This window comes from Carassius carassius, chromosome 36 (genome assembly GCF_963082965.1).
Source record: "Carassius carassius chromosome 36, fCarCar2.1, whole genome shotgun sequence".
NCBI classification, from domain to species: domain Eukaryota; kingdom Metazoa; phylum Chordata; class Actinopteri; order Cypriniformes; family Cyprinidae; genus Carassius; species Carassius carassius.
Window position 1 is genome coordinate 8,039,674 of NC_081790.1, and position 16,479 is coordinate 8,056,152.

At 41.1% G+C, this 16,479-nt stretch overlaps 2 protein-coding genes and 1 pseudogene across 4 annotated transcripts in view; 1 reads left to right on the forward strand and 2 right to left on the reverse strand.

Moving 5' to 3' along the window:
- akna (AT-hook transcription factor) overlaps positions 1 to 9,966 on the reverse strand; it is a 28,888-nt gene extending 18,922 nt beyond the window's left edge. Inside the window, exons 1-2 of one of the 2 annotated variants that reach the window (XM_059526099.1) lie at positions 9,636 to 9,966; positions 9,485 to 9,557 (exon numbers count right to left, since the gene is read on the reverse strand). The gene's annotated coding sequence lies outside the window, so the exon portion shown is untranslated. Of the gene's footprint in view, positions 1 to 9,484 lie in introns of both variants that reach the window. The other variant, XM_059526097.1, reaches the window with a different exon arrangement.
- LOC132116674 (fibroin heavy chain-like) lies at positions 2,911 to 6,163 on the forward strand (annotated as a pseudogene).
- Positions 9,967 to 13,905: 3,939 nt separating the features above from the next.
- Positions 13,906 to 16,479, reverse strand: part of whrna (whirlin a) — an 85,505-nt gene continuing 82,931 nt past the window's right edge. For both annotated transcript variants that reach the window (XM_059526100.1, XM_059526101.1), the window contains one exon: positions 13,906 to 15,045. In XM_059526100.1, coding sequence (XP_059382083.1) covers positions 14,863 to 15,045 — 183 coding nt within the window. In that variant the 3' untranslated portion in view covers positions 13,906 to 14,862. The remainder of the gene's footprint in view (positions 15,046 to 16,479) is intronic.

Sequence of the window (16,479 nt, forward strand, 5' to 3'; positions counted from 1 at the left end):
TATAAGAAAGAATGACTTCTGAAGGATCATGTAATAATGAAGACTGCAGTAAAATGCTTTGCCTTCACACAGGAATAAATTACATTTTAAAATAGATATTGAAATAGAAACAGTTTATTTTCAATTGTAAAAAAAAGATGAAGCCACGCGAAAATCTAAACTGACCTTAAACTTTTAAAAGGTAGTGTGTGTGTCTGTGTGTGTGTGTGTGTGTATACACACATCTGGTTTGCTATCCTTGTGGGGACTCTCCATAGCCATAATGTTTTTTCTTCTGTACATTAAGGCTGTGTTCCAAATATTGATACGACGATGTATCGTCACAGAGATTAGACAATACGAATATCGATACAGCTGGCCCTGTATAGATATTGTGGCACGTGCAGTGCTTAATTTGAATACAAGAACACCATTTAAAACTGAGTAGAAAAGTGCACGGTTTCTAAAAATAATGAATAGAGCTTAATAAATAGGCTACAACAAGGTTTAATCTGGCCGCAAAGGAACAAAACCGGGGTTGCCTGATATAAAGAGATGTTATCCCCGACACATTGCGCAATAAGGAAATATCTCTTAAGTGTGTTTATTATCTTTGTCAACCTGGCAACCCTGTGCACGCGCTCTCTTTCCACTATAAATATGCTTAAAACACCTGGGCCTGTATTCATAAAGATTCTGAGAATCCTCTCAGAAAACTCTTATTTTAGCTTAAAAACTTCTTAGCTTAAGAGCGATTCGGGACCGATCTGAGAGCAACTCTGAGTAAGGAAAAGACAAAAACTTTCATCTTAGTGAGGAGGCGGGGTTGACCCCGTTGCTATGTATGACACAATCTTGTGAAGACTGTGATTGGTTGGTTGTCCAAGAAGGAAAAAAAATCAGTGATTTTAAGTATAGGGTCTATTCTAATTCTCACTTTGAATTTACATGCGTAATTTTTCCTATTTGACCGTTCTCTCTCTCACACACACACACAAATTATATGTGTGTATATAAATCCTTTTTTTATTTACCATGCTTTTAATTTCCTATAAGGTATTTGATTGGCTTAGAATGATAAAAATTGTTCCACTCTTTCCAATTACAGTGATTGCTGTCCTATTTAAGTGGCGGTTTGAATGTTGGTTTTAATGTATCAAACATGGAATCAAAACCAAGAAGGGCGAGAAAGCCAAACTGGACAGAGGAACAGTGTTTACTGTTAGCCCAGTTAGTGGATGAACACAAGGCCATTCTTAAAGGAAAATTCGGGCCGGGTGTCACAGCAAGGGACAAGAAGCAGACATGGGAGCGTATAGCACAAACTATTAACAGTTCATTCCCCCTGCTTGTGCGCACATATAAGCCTGCTATATTCATAAATGCAGTTTTTTGAGCCTGCAAGGTGGGAATGTCCAGTGGAAACGAAATGAACTGCGACACAATAAGATGTTCTGAAAGTGCTGTAATTGTTTGTGTGATCACTCTGCTTACAGAAGGTTGTGACAGACCCAAATCATCACTATTGCATTGTTGCATTTTCCCAGTTGCCAAATATCGTAATGTAGTGATTACTTTAATTTCTGGCTCTATGGCATTTCTGCGCTGTGTCGGAGATGTTAGCACCTCTGTTTGGCTTTCTCGCCCTTCTTGGTTTTGATTCCATGTTTGATACATTAAAACCAACATTCAAACCGCCACTTAAATAGGACAGCAATCACTGTAATTGGAAAGAGTGGAACAATTTTTATCATTCTAAGCCAATGAAATACCTTATAGGAAATTAAAAGCATGGTAAATAAAAAAAGGATTTATATACACACATATAATGTGTGTGTGAGAGAGAGAGAACGGTCAAATAGGAAAATTACGCATGTAAATTCAAAGTGAGAATTAGAATAGACCCTATACTTAAAATCACTGATTTTTTTCCTTCTTGGACAACCAACCAATCACAGTCTTCACAAGATTGTGTCATACATAGTAACGGGGTCAACCCCGCCTCCTCACTAAGATGAAAGTGTTTGTCTTTTCCTTACTCAGAGTTGCTCTCAGATCGGTTCCGAATCGCTCTTAAGCTAAGATTCCTACGTAAAAGTTTTTAAGCTAAATTAAGAGTTTTCTGAGAGGATTCTTAGAATCTTTATGAATACAGGCCCTGAGTTCTATCATGCTCATAACTTAATAAATTTTTTTAATTATAATTAAATTAAATTTATGCAATTTAGCAGACGCTTTTATCCAAAGCGACTTACAGTGCATTCAGACTATCAATTTTTACCTATCATGTGTTCCCGGGGAATCGAACCCCCAACCTTGGGCTTGATAAGCACAATGCTCTACCAATTGAGCTACAGGAACACATTTTTACACATTTTTTACAGGAAAAAAGTTTCACTGTGTAGACACATTGGTTAAAACTGAACTTTGTGAGGTTGTGATGAATGAATGACAGTTTTAATGAATTTAAAGGTAGCACTCATTCTACCAATGGTTCCCAATTCTGGTCCCGGAGAAGCTCCAACACTGCACATTTTAGATATCTCCCTATTCAAATGCACCTGATTTAACTCATCAGCTCATTAGTGAAGACTCCAAAACCTCAAATGTTTGCATCAGATAAGAGAGACACCAAAAGCGTGAATGGTTTGAATGCAGCATACATCTCATCCAACCCCAATCAAACACACCTGAACAAGCTAATCAAGGCCTTCCATTCAGATTACTAGAAAGCTACAGGCAGGCGAGTTTGATCAGGGTTGGAGTTGACCTGATCTCCTTGGATCTTTAAAACCCCATTTACAGAACATGATGTTATAACAACACATTTATTTGTTTTAGTTTAGGTTTAGTTTCGCTATCCGTTCCTTCTGACACGCCAGTTCAGCCCATTTTCCAGCAGAGACCATTGTGAGATCTTAGTTTGGGAGGATGACAGCTCAAACGTATTTCTCGTTTGGTGCTGTTTTATTGTGTCTCTTTTGGAAACTTGAACCTAACAGCTGTTACTCTAGGTGAGACTCTCTGTTGACTTCATTACACAGCCTGAAGAAACGTAGAAATAAGTGACTCTCTGTCTTTTGAATGTAGGATTAGGAATATGTAGTAGAGTTTTAAAACGATTGATTTGAAGCGGATAAATGTAATTGTATTAAGGTTTGGGGCCTCTTGCAAATCTGGTGAAGCAGACGGACTTGCTGTCCCATCGAGAATGTTCTCCTGATAGACAATGCTCTGGAGGACATGACCGTTCTCAACTTAAATGTGATCGTGTTTCCAGTGAGCCTGGTTCAAGTGAGTTTCAGTTTAAAATTGATGCTAGGGGGGTCCTCCAAAAAAAAAAAAAAAGTCACTAATACAAGTGTGTGTGTGTATATTTAGGTGTCCGTTGATTTAATGAGGGGAAAATGTTTACTTTTTTTTTTTTTTTTTCCCTGTTACTTACAGTAGGTTTGAATTCCTCTTAGGTTAGTTTTAACCACCTAATGGCTTTACAAAATACGAGTACTGCTTGGACTAAAATTCACTCTGTTGGTATAAGTCTCTTGCTGTATATTGACATGGCATGCAGTCTATATGCATTAAACTAAAGCTGACTGTCTGTGTCCATGCAGTGAAACCAGGTCAATGTCCCGACCCGAAAAACATTCCACTGTTTGCTAAAAACTGTGTCCATGATGGCCAGTGTCCTGCCACACAGAAATGTTGCCCAACCAGCAGTGGCCATGCATGCAGTCAACCAAGCGGCCAGGGAGCGGGTGCCAGCCAGGGAGCGGGTGCCGGCCAGGGAGCTGGTGCCGGCCAGGGAAGCGGCCAGGGAGCTGGTGCCGGCCAGGGAAGCGGCCAGGGAGCTGGTGCCGGCCAGGGAAGCGGCCAGGGAGCTGGTGCCGGCCAGGGCCAGGGAAGCGGCCAGGGAGCGGGTGCCGGCCAGGGCCAGGGAATCGGCCAGGGAGCGGGTGCCGGCCAGGGCCAGGGAATCGGCCAGGGAGCGGGTGCCGGCCAGGGCCAGGAAATCGGCCAGGGAGCGGGTGCCGGCCAGGGCCAGGAAATCGGCCAGGGAGCGGGTGCCGGCCAGGGCCAGGGAAGCGGCCAGGGAGCGGGTGCCGGCCAGGGAAGCGGCCAGGGAGCGGGTGCCGGCCAGGGAAGCGGCCAGGGAGCGGGTGCCGGCCAGGGAAGCGGCCAGGGAGCGGGTGCAGGCCAGGGAAGCGGCCAGGGAGCGGGTGCCGGCCAGGGAAGCGGCCAGGGAGCGGGTGCCGGCCAGGGAGCGGGTGCCGGCCAGGGCCAGGGAGCGGGTGCCTGCCAGGGCCAGGGAAGCGGCCAGGGAGCGGGTGCCGGCCAGGGCCAGGGAGCGGGTGCCTGCCAGGGCCAGGGAAGCGGCCAGGGAGCGGGTGCCGGCCAGGGAAGCGGCCAGGGTCAGGGAAGCGGCTAGGGAGCGGGTGCCGGCCAGGGAAGCGGCCAGGGTCAGGGAAGCGGCTAGGGAGCGGGTGCCGGCCAGGGAAGCGGCCAGGGAGCGGGTGCCGGCCAGGGAAGCGGCCAGGGAGCGGGTGCCGGCCAGGGAAGCGGCCAGGGAGCGGGTGCCAGTCAGGGAAGCGGCCAGGGTCAGGGAAGCGGTCAGGGAAGCGGCCAGGGTCAGGGAAGCGGCCAGGGAGCGGGTGCCGGCCAGGGTCAGGGAAGCGGCCAGGGAGCGGGTGCCGGCCAGGGTCAGGGAAGCGGCCAGGGAAGTGGACAGGGAGCGGGTGCCGGCCAGGGTCAGGGAAGCGGTCAGGGAAGCGGCCAGGGAGCGGGTGCCGGCCAGGGGAGCGGCCAGGGAGCGGGTGCCGGCCAGGGTCAGGGAAGCGGCCAGGGAAGCGGACGGGGAGCGGGTGCTGGCCAGGGTCAGGGAAGCGGTCAGGTTAGCGGACGGGGAGCGGGTGCCGGCCAGGGAAGCGGTTACGGCCAGGGAAGCGGCTACGGCCAGGGAGTTGGCCAGGGAAACGGCTACGGCCAGGGAGTTGGCCAGGGAAGCGGTTACGGCCAGGGCATTGGCCAGGGTCAAGGAGTTGGTCAGGGAAGTGGCTATGGTCAGGGAAGCGGTTATGGCCAGGGTCAAGGAGTTGGTCAGGGTCAAGGAGTTGGTCAGGGAAGCGGCTATGGTCAGGGAAGCGGCTATGGCCAGGGTCAAGGAGTTGGCCAGGGAAGCGGCTATGGTCAGGGAAGCGGTTACGGCCAGGGTCAAGGAGTTGGTCAGGGAAGCGGCTATGGTCAGGGAAGCGGCTACGGCCAGGGCACTGGCAAGGGTCAAGGAGTTGGTCAGGGAAGCGGCTATGGTCAGGGAAGCGGCTACGGCCAGGGCACTGGCAAGGGTCAAGGAGTTGGTCAGGGAAGCGGCTATGGTCAGGGAAGGGGCTACGGCCAGGGAGTTGGCCAGGGAAGCGGTTACGGCCAGGGCATTGGCCAGGGTCAAGGAGTTGGTCAGGGAAGCGGCTATGGTCAGGGAAGCGGTTATGGCCAGGGCATTGGTCAGGGTCAAGGAGTTGGTCAGGGTCAAGGAGTTGGCCAGGGAAGCGGCTACGGCCAGGGAGTTGGCCAGGGTCAAGGAGTTGGTCAGGGAAGCGGCTATGGTCAGGGAAGCGGCTACGGCCAGGGCATTGGCCAGGGTCAAGGAAGCGGCTATGGTCAGGGAAGCGGCTACGGCCAGGGCACTGGCAAGGGTCAAGGAGTTGGTCAGGGAAGCGGCTATGGTCAGGGAAGGGGCTACGGCCAGGGAGTTGGCCAGGGAAGCGGTTACGGCCAGGGCATTGGCCAGGGTCAAGGAGTTGGTCAGGGAAGCGGTTATGGCCAGGGCATTGGTCAGGGTCAAGGAGATGGCCAGGGTCAAGGAGTTGGCCAGGGAAGCGGCTACGGCCAGGGAGTTGGCCAGGGTCAAGGAGTTGGTCAGGGAAGCGGCTATGGTCAGGGAAGCGGCTACGGCCAGGGCATTGGCCAGGGTCAAGGAAGCGGCTATGGTCAGGGAAGCGGCTACGGCCAGGGCATTGGCCAGGGTCAAGGAAGCGGCTATGGTCAGGGCATTGGCCAGGGTCAAGGAGTTGATCAGTGATGTGGTCAGGGAAGTTGTGGTCTTTGAAACTTTCATTGGAATTTTGCATAACACCTACAGTAGATCTTTTCAATTCAGTGCTTTGTTCATAAGGTTTTTTTTTTTCTTTTTTTTTTTTCTTTTGCTACAACAGTTCAGAAAGACTGTCTCTCTGCCTCCCTTCCCTTAAATAAAAAGAAAATTTGCTTGATTGAAAAAGTTATCATTTGGTTTTCTCACACAACTGAGTTCTGGCATCAGTTGCTTTGTAAGTTCCTCTACATGAGACCTGGACATTTGGAGTATTAGCCCATTTTTACACAAAATATACCACATTATGACATGGGGACTCAAATGGCATCAGCTGTTTTCCGCAGACTCTGCAAACTGTTTTTGTCTTCTCAAAAACAAGCCTATGAATGTTATAGATAACTAAAAATAATAGTCACGATATCGGCTGGCTTATTTATTCTGAAATTAGTTTTTTAATTTGGCATTTGCGTTATCTTGGATTGCTAACAAGTCTTCATTAGCGTTCATACTTGTGGTTACCAGATGTGAAGCGCTTTAATCCCCGAAATTTTTCTCCTTCAAGGATACACTTTCTTCCTGGTGTCTTAATTTGTGCAATCTGGCAAACCTATGCACTCTCACTGATGCCAGAACAAGTGCTGATGACACGAGTTTGGCGATTTCTGCAGAGCGACATTCTTGCATGAAAGTGTTGTATAGACAAATTGTCACTTGGAAAACTTAATGTGAATACAGAGGACAAACTCTAACCAAAACCATGATTTTTGTATTATCATAGTTGGCTAAATGAAGTCAGTGTAAAGTCCATGGAGGTTGGTTAAAGTACACATAAAATGTTATTGCATTTCCCTGCTGAATTAAAAAAAAAAAAACCTAGAACAGGCTAAACTGGTTGACTGATTTTAGTTAGTCGTCAATGGTGGTCAGAATGCTGGTTTTAGAGGAGTTTTGACCACTTCCTTAGCTGGTCAGGCTCGGAGACCAGCTTAAACCAGGTAAATTTAAACCATTAAACGTATGCCATTATCTATATTGTACTGTGGTATAGTTATGGAGGCCCTTGATATTGCAGACGTCAACTGCTTATAGTTAGCACTGGCCCTGAAGTATACAATGTTTCATAAACAGCTGTTTTACTAAATTCTACGGAGTTAAAATTCAGTTCAGTCCTGTATCATGATGCGTATCGTGACTTTGCTGGTGCTACACAGCCCTACTGTACATACCATATATTCTATTTCCATAAACCTAGCCATTCACAGGAAACCTTCTGCATTTTTACATTCTCAAAAAAAAAGTAAAAAAACTGCTCTGTATCATTTATAAAACTTGTTTCCCCATGGGGAACTCAACTTAGGTCCCCACAGTGACACAAGACCCCATGAGTCTATGTGTTTTAGGTTTAAGTCCCCACACAATGTCAAAAAATGTCAGGCTTTACTATCCGGTTTTACTATAATGTAGCATAAACAAGTACACACACACCCTTTCAAAACGTTTAAGGTATATTTATAAACATTTTCACACACAAAAATGAGAACTTCACTTATCTTTTTGCAATGCGTTTATTTATTTTTACATTTCATATTAAACAATAAGTAAACAATAGTCTAGGAGGTGAATCGTATGTAGTAGATGTTTCATCTAGAAAACAACCCACAACCTTCACAGGGCCCTTGGTCCCCATGGTGACCACACAACAACAATCTCTGCCATGCACTGCCGGTCTTCAGGCATCAAAGCATCGTTCTAAGAACAGCCAATCGGCATTCAGAACACTACTTCATGGCAGAGAAGAATAACTGGGAAAGAACTTTCATATGAATTATAACAAAAGCTCCTTTTATAAGAAAACCAATGATCCATTTTAAGCCGAACTAAATTTGGTTTACAAGCCTTAAATTGTGTCGCAGCCACATCCAGAGCATAGCTGTGCATACTTGTCATTTTCAAAATCAAAACAAGTGTTTTGGGTCTAAGATATGAGCAAGTGACCCTGAAAAGCACATACATTCTTGTAACTTCTTAATAACTACAAGAACGGATATCTCATGTCGTCACGTCCTGTGTGTGGCAGACCTATTTGTGTGGATATAACTTTTGTTTGTTGCGACTAACTATTCCACAGAGACACACAAACCGTAGCAATCTGTCTGCATCCTCTGCCAGCGTGAACACAAATGTTTTCGCCGAGGGAGTCTGCTAATCTCCTGAGTGCAGTGCATTCTGCAGCAAACCTTAATTAAACGCTTGTCTAAGTCTCCGCCATCTATTAAGCGAGCCTGTGGTAGGCTCAGCCAAAAGCAACATGTATCCTACTGTATATATAGAGATCGTTCACAGTTACTGTACTCAATAGCCTACATTACAGTGCCCCCAAACACAGACAGAGCTGAACAGGATTAATAAGATGAACAGTGAGCTATAAAGCTCCTTAAGGGTCAAGAAGATCCACAGGGTCTGAAGACGAATATTTGTGTTGTGATCAGACAGGCCACACGATCAACTCTAGTGTGCCGTATTCAAACCTTGAGCATCTCTTCTTGGTTGACATCGCATGTTTGGAACTATTTGATAATCATTAGAAAAATGATTTGTTTTGTTCTGTATTTTTTTCTATTTTTTTTTTTCCAGTAAGAAATGTACTTCAGATCTATAATCACTGATTCTAGCTCACATCCTGTGTAAAATAAACCTATGTGGATTCAAGTCCTTGATTAAAAATAGAAAATACTCATAAGATGTTTCTGCTTTCCTCTCTTTCATTTATGTTATGTATGATTACAACAACTGCAAAACATTAAAATAAACAACAGCTAGGTAGTTGATTAACAAAATTAATTTGAATCAAATTTTTATAGATTATAGTAATATATGAAATTGACAACAAATGCATAATAATTATAAAATATAAGGCTGCAATGAATTCTGATAATTAAACAATATATCACATCACATAATATATGTTGTATTTCATTACATACTAGAATAAATAATAATAAAGCATATCCGAAGACATTTGTACATGCTTTATTATTAACTTTATTATTATATTTCATATTTCAACATATAAAACTAGTAAACGAATCATACATTTTAAATAATATTTATATTTCAGAACAATACTATATAATATTTAATATAGTAGGCCTAAATACATGGTTCTGAAATACAAATATTATTTAAAATGTATGATTCATTTATTAGTTTTATATGTTAAATAGGAATCTATTGTTTCTTAGTTAGGTATAACACACTTGTACAACTTGACTAACGAGCAGAAGGAGGTTTAACCTGTTGATCAGGAGCAAGGATAGTTGCGAATATGCAACATATGAATATGTGAGACATGCGATCTGTTATGAGGAACTTTACCATGCAAAGGTCCCCTGACTGTAGTGTTTTAGCATTGCTTACCTTGAACATTATCACGGTCTTCCAGGGCAAAAGCAGCGCTCTTTATGTGACTGCATGAACTTCAGACTGTTGCCTTGAGAACAGCACACAAACTAACACCTCCAGTCCGTCTTCACATCACCAAGCGACAAGGCAAACATGGACTTCTCACCTGCTTTTTGTCAAATGCATGTAAGTTAACGCAAAAGTCCAGGTTGCTTTTACTTTTACTTTTGTTGTTGTCCCTGTCTTCAACTCGCGTTGTGCTGCTCAAGCTCTGCTAAAATTTCTGTAGCTCACTCCACGCGACCAGTTTAATTTCACTTCACACTTAAATATACTCAAATAAAAGCGAAATATGCCAGGTTTTTGTGTTCTAAAGTGGAAATCTTTAACATTTCTTACAGGAAAACCGCCTAACACGCTGCCAACAAAGACGGAGGATTAATTAATTATGCAGCATTAAATCTAAGAAGAGCGAGACGTTGATTTGAAGGCGGGGCTTCGTTGTCAAAGTAAACATAACGCTGGATTGAGCATTTTGATTGGCTCCTCGGCGAAGAAGGCGGGGTTTACAAAAGTACAAATCCATTCATACTGTCCACATAATTACTGTGAAATAGTCCTTCTCTTTAGGGCGTCCTCATATAGCTGGACACAGAGCAACATGCTTATTTATAGTCTCAAATCAACGTACTATAAAGCGTTTGTTGTGATACCACTGATAGCCACATGATGGCGCCATAAAACAGCCATTCAAACTACGCAGCTGTTAGTAGCGTAAAATATATCATTTTTTTTGCCATGCACGGTATTCTTGTAGTACCAGTGAAAACTATTGTACAACAATATTGCACACATAAATCAAAGTACCGTAGTATTAGTTCGTTCATATGGCAGTAGCCTAATCTAGTGCTTTTAGCTACTGATATACGATGATGTAGCTACATTTTGCGTACTATCAATTTTTTTTAATACAAACACATGCAAGACAAAAATAATCTTGACCTATATGCAAAATGAAGCCTGCAATCAACTATCCTCTCATATCCTGTGTTTTCCTTATTCAGCCATGAGCTAGCCTATATGGTTAATGAGGTTTTCATGTTCTCTGTGCTTTGACACCTAATGAATGAGAAACCACAAGATGCCTCCCATTTGCAGATAACTTTAATCATGTGTTTGTTTGTGTATGAATCGGTTTGGTGAAATGGGTTTCGAGGCATGCTACTAGGGAATTACTTCATATTTTAGTGAGACGTGAGTGTCTATTAATATCACATTATCTCGCTGATTATAGTTAATGAGATTTGTACCTGCCACAAAACACAAGACACTGGTGGGAGATGAAGAATGGAAAGACAAAAGAGGGATTTCTCTTTTTTTCTGCATGTCTTTATTGGAAAATAAATACACACTTTCTGTATAAATAACATGGCTGTGTGGTCTTTTCTTTAAACTGTACAAGAGGCAGGCAGACAGATGAACAAAGGCAGCGGGTTGTTGAGGTAAAACAATTGTAAAGGGAATAAAATAAGATAATAAAAACACAATTCTGGAAATGTACAGTGCAGGCATGTTTCAGCATACCGTGTTGACGGCAAAACACGAGTGCTTCTGAGGGAATTATTTTGAATGCAGGTCAAGTAGAGAGCTCAAGACGCTGTCAGTCACAACACCAGCAGATAGCAGCAGGATGAAGGGTCTCAATCTCAATCTTCCTTACTAGGACTGCCTAGACTTCATGACATGTCACTTATGAAGTCATAAATGCTATTTGGAAAGGTCATATAGACCTGCGTTTGGCACTTTCCAAAAATACTTTCCACTGTAGTGTCTCGTGACGTTTTTAAAGCATTATAGATTTGCATCCTTCACTGGTGATGGTTAATAAATGTGGAAAAATACTACATTACTAAACGGTACCACTGGGAATTGTTTATATACCACTATAGTATTATTCATATTTTGTAGGGGCTTTTATCTTTATAGTTTATAAAAAAAAATTTTTTATGTGCTTTTGTTATATATATATATATATATATATAAAATACTTCTCTTAAGCTCTTAAATTATACTTCTCTTAAGCTCTTTTATTATTCGTTTTAATCGTTTTAGTATTTCAGCGTAAACTTATTTCAGTTAATTTCCAAGGCAATATTTCTCAGTTTTCTAGGTTTTGAAGTTGATGATTTTCATCTAATATTTATTAGCATTTTCCAAATTTTGTTACCAAAGTTACAAACACTGCAAACCTCCTTGAAATTGAACAGAAAATAAAACCATTACATTGACCTTCTGAGGCTGGCAATCAACAAAGAGCATTAAATTGAAGACTTTCATGATGAATCCTGAACATGCATCTTGATTCTGTCAATATGTTTGGGGACTTGTGAGTAACCATATGTTTATGCATGTTTGAAGGTCGGTCAGACACGCTTTGTTCTTTGATTTGTATTCCTGTCCACCAATGAAAACACAATAATTTTGCAGATCCACTTGTGCCACAGAGAACTGATCTCCATTTGAAGAGCTGCATCATGGGATGAGATGCTGGTGCAAAGACCCCTCTCTCTCTCCTCGGAAGCCTTTCATACCGATACCTTTGTGCATTCAGGACTTTGCCATGTACGTTCTGCATCCGTGGGACAAGCAATGAAGAAAAGCTTTGACAATAGAGCACATTTCATTCCTAATGTTTTCAGACAGGTGTGTGCAGAACTGAGATTTCAGGGGATAAATTTGACTGGATAAATGTTTTAGCCTACTGCATTCAAATGACTGATGAAAGCACAGATATACCCTGCTACAGGAAGTAAAAGAGACAAGGATAAAACAAATAAGCAGCAAAACAAACAGGTGATAAAATCATGAATTTGGAGCAACAAATCCATTACATTCACAGCAAAAAATGATTTTCTTACACAGTATTTTTGTCTTGTTTTCTAGTACAAATATCTAAAAAACAAAGTATTTTTCACTTCACAAGATGTCAATTGATGGACTGGAGTCGTGTGGATTACTTGTGGATTATTGGAATGTTTTTATTAGCTTTTTTGGAATCTAATTCCAGTGGCACCCATTCACTGCAGAGGATCCACTGGTGAGCAAATGATAATTTCTCTTTACCTATTCTTATGAAAACAAACTCATTTACATCTTAGATGGCTTGAGGGTGAGTAACCTGTCAGCAAATGTTCATTTTAGGATTCAATAATTTTTTAGATGTTTGTAACACAAAACAAGACAAATGTCATGGAAAGTAGATAAATAATTTTTTGCATTTATAAAAGTTGTTCTTTCATACTTGCCTGTCTTCCCTGTGAGCACCTCAGCTATACAAAGGAAAATATTTCAGAATGATATTATCGACTTTTTACAAATAATTTACTTAAAATATATAGATATACTATATATACACTGTTCAAATGTCGGAGTCCTTCTTCTCAAACACACATATCTTTGCTCTGTGGGACTGTTTCACACTCTGCCTCTGCATTCAAAGACAGTCAGACTCATACACATTACAATAACACATTTCTCAATTTCCTCTCCCACTTGTTCCCGCTTATATAACATGACTGACACATTGTTGCTTTGTGTTGCCACCTCTTCCCAGTCTGAATGCTTTTTTTTCAATGCATCAATCAGATCCCTCGCTGAAATTCTAAACTTTTCATTAGTTTTGATGGCTGCTCATCTCTGATTGCAATGTCAAGTTCCTGCTTCACCACTCATAACTGGATAAAGGGTCTTCTCATTTTGTTGCTCCAACTAAATAAATCTGAGAATGATTTTTCTTCCCGAGAATCTTCACAATGCCAGCATGTCTTCAAGGACTCTTCTCAAAACCTAGTGAGCTGCCTTGCTGTCTATGGCCTATATAGGAAGCATCCTAGCTAAAATTCAAATCATTTGGAGTGCTCTATGAAGTAAGTGAACATTGGCCATTAGCCCACTGCTATGCTACTGTTTTTATCAGTACTGAACATTTTAAAAAATCAATATTTTCTTGCTTTGTCCACCAGATTACCCTCAAGAAAAAAAGATAAATTGCAGCTCAACAGTAAGGATTTTTCTGCAGTGTCTATGTATATATATATATATATATATATATAATGTTTACATGAAATATATTTAGCATGCTTTTTAAAGTATTAAAATATATTATTATTTTTATAATTATATATTATTATTGTTATTGTAATGTATTTTTTATAAAAATAACTTTAACACTGATAATGAGAAATGTAACTTGAATGATTTCTGATGGATCATGTGACGCTCATGTGACTGGAGTGATGGCTGCTGATGATTCAGCTTCGCATCACAAGAATAAATTACACGTTTAAGCTTATTAAAAAAAATAATAAAAAAATTTCATTGTATTCCTTATTTGTGAATAAATTGTAATTATTTCCACTATATTGTTTTTACTATATTTTTCGGTCTAATAAATGCAGCTTTTGGGAGCATAAGAGACTTCTTTGAAAAATGTATCAACCCCAAACGTTTGAACGACATGTCTTAAAATTCCTGGTCATTGAGCAATCCTTATTTAATGTTGAGCCCTGATGCATTTGCTTCTTCCATAAAATTTGGCCAAAACATGGTATCTTAAAATTGTTAGTGCCTATAATGTCTAAAAATGCTGTCTACGTAGGTAGCTCACTAGATATTTGAACACAGTAGCTGTCTCTCAGGACTCCAGCATTTCTGTCCTAATGACTGATTGCCATGGTTTAGAAATTACAAAAAAACCCCTGCAAAACAGCACAAACAGCAAGCAAAAACTGAAACCGGCTGACGAGTTTAAAAAAGGCAGATGACAGATGTTTCAGCAGTTCTGCTCAAAGAATTCTGTAGTGAGAAGCATCAGTTCAAATCTCTATGGAGTTAATCACTATTTGCTATAATCAGTAGTTATGTGCACCTCTTAAACTTTAAATATATCATTTAAACACATTTGATCCATTTTAACTTATTTCTTATAAAATAGCTATGACTTTTAAAAAACAACAATGATTTCCATGACACGTTCACACAAACTCTCACACCAGGAAAAGATGCTGGGCCTAGACTCTGTGACGGCATTGTATATCAAAAACACAACAAACATCCAAGCTCGACGGAGAGTCTCTTGTGATATTGCAGTCAGATAGAAACTCAAAGAATAAGCCAACTGAAAAGATGTCCCATCTTCTTAAACATAACAGACTGAACTTTTGCTCTATCCTGGCATTTGTTGTTGGAAAGGTCAATGCAGGGTTGGTCCACACAGTTTCAAAACATCACAGAGGAGAATGAGCTGAACCATGTAATAGGATTCTGGAGGTTAATCATGGCAAGACATGTCATGGTATGTCCCAGTGTCCCAGCATCATGGTACTCGCACGGTCCTATAGAGCCACATTGAACTCTGTGATCAAGAAGTCAATGTAGTCCTTCTCTTTGGTTTTAAAGGCCTCTGCAATGAGACGTGCGGCTTCCCGATGTTCCTTTCCTCTGAGAGACACCCCATTCACCTCTAGGATTACCTGACCCACCTTCAGCTGTCCACAGTTATGAGCTGAACCGCCTCTCTGTGGGAAAGAGAATGAGAGATAGTTGAAGACCGGGTGTGAAGATGAGACCGGCTACATTCACATAGAAGCAGAATATGCTTGTAAGTCCATTTTTGGTGCTAAATACAGGTACACAGGTTGGTGGATTTCTCTTGCAGTAGAAACTCATATTCCCTCTGGGGAAAAATGTAATTTAGATTGAATATATTCCATTTGTTTGTGAATTTTTTAACTGGGAAATCAAAGAAGGAAAAGCTAATTTGAAAATTAAAATACAATCAATTCATCCTCTGAATGATCACAGGTGGAGAACTGATCAATAGTTTACAAAAAACCCAGATGAAATCACATTGGAGAGATCCGGGACATTGTCTGAATCTGAAATTAAGTTGTTAATTTAGTGAGCTGATGTTTCTAAAAACGCTGAAGTGTACACTGTATAAATAAAAACGGTAACATTTTACAATAAGGTTCCGTTTGTTTACATTCGTTAATTAACATTAACAAAGATTAATAAATACTTTATCAAATGTATTGCTCACTGTTAATGTTAGTTAATGCATTAAATATAGTTACCAAATGGAACCTTACTAGTATTACCATAAACACTATTAAATAAATGTAGTATAAATAAAGTAACAATGAAAAGGGCTATTTCAGGCAAAAATGAAAATTCTATCATCATTTATTCACCCAGATGTTTCAACCTGTATGACTTTCTTTCTTCTGTGGAACGCAAAAGATATTTTATAGAATGTTGTGGTGTAAACAGCACTGGGCTCATTTCGTGGACACACAAAAAAAGTAATTTTTCAAAATGTCTTCTTTTGTGTTCCACTAAAGAAAGAAAATCATACGTTTGGAATAACATGAGGATGAGTAAACGATTAGAGGATTTTCATTTTTGGGTGAACTGTCCCTTTAAGTGAAAATGCCAGCTCATTCAAATAATCCAGCAGCGGTTTCTGTGAACACTTGATAACACCAAAGAAATGTGTGTTGTCTTTGCAGTCAGAATTGCTGTACATCCATAACAGTGTCTACAGACAATTCCGAACTGTAAACAACACGGTACTTTTGTTTCTCAGGACAAAATAAAAACTGAAAAGCCATAAGAACCTACCTGGTATTTACATAAATCCAACCAATCAGATTACAGATTTGAACTCTAGAAAGCAATTGTCTTTTTTTGTGTGTGTGCAATATTCATCTGACAGTCCACATCATAAATTTTTTGTAATCGGTTTTATTTGTACATTTTTTTGAGGATAATAATTTAGAGCAACAGATTTTAGGGTCCCTCAGCTTCCAAAATCCCAATTTAACCCTTTTGATCCTTGGCTTTAAACTACTGATCATACATGAGTCTGCTTTAGTGAATGACAGCACCTATGCAAGAGGAAGTAGTAAACTAATAGAGGGTGAAATGCAAGAGTCACCCACTTAGATCTC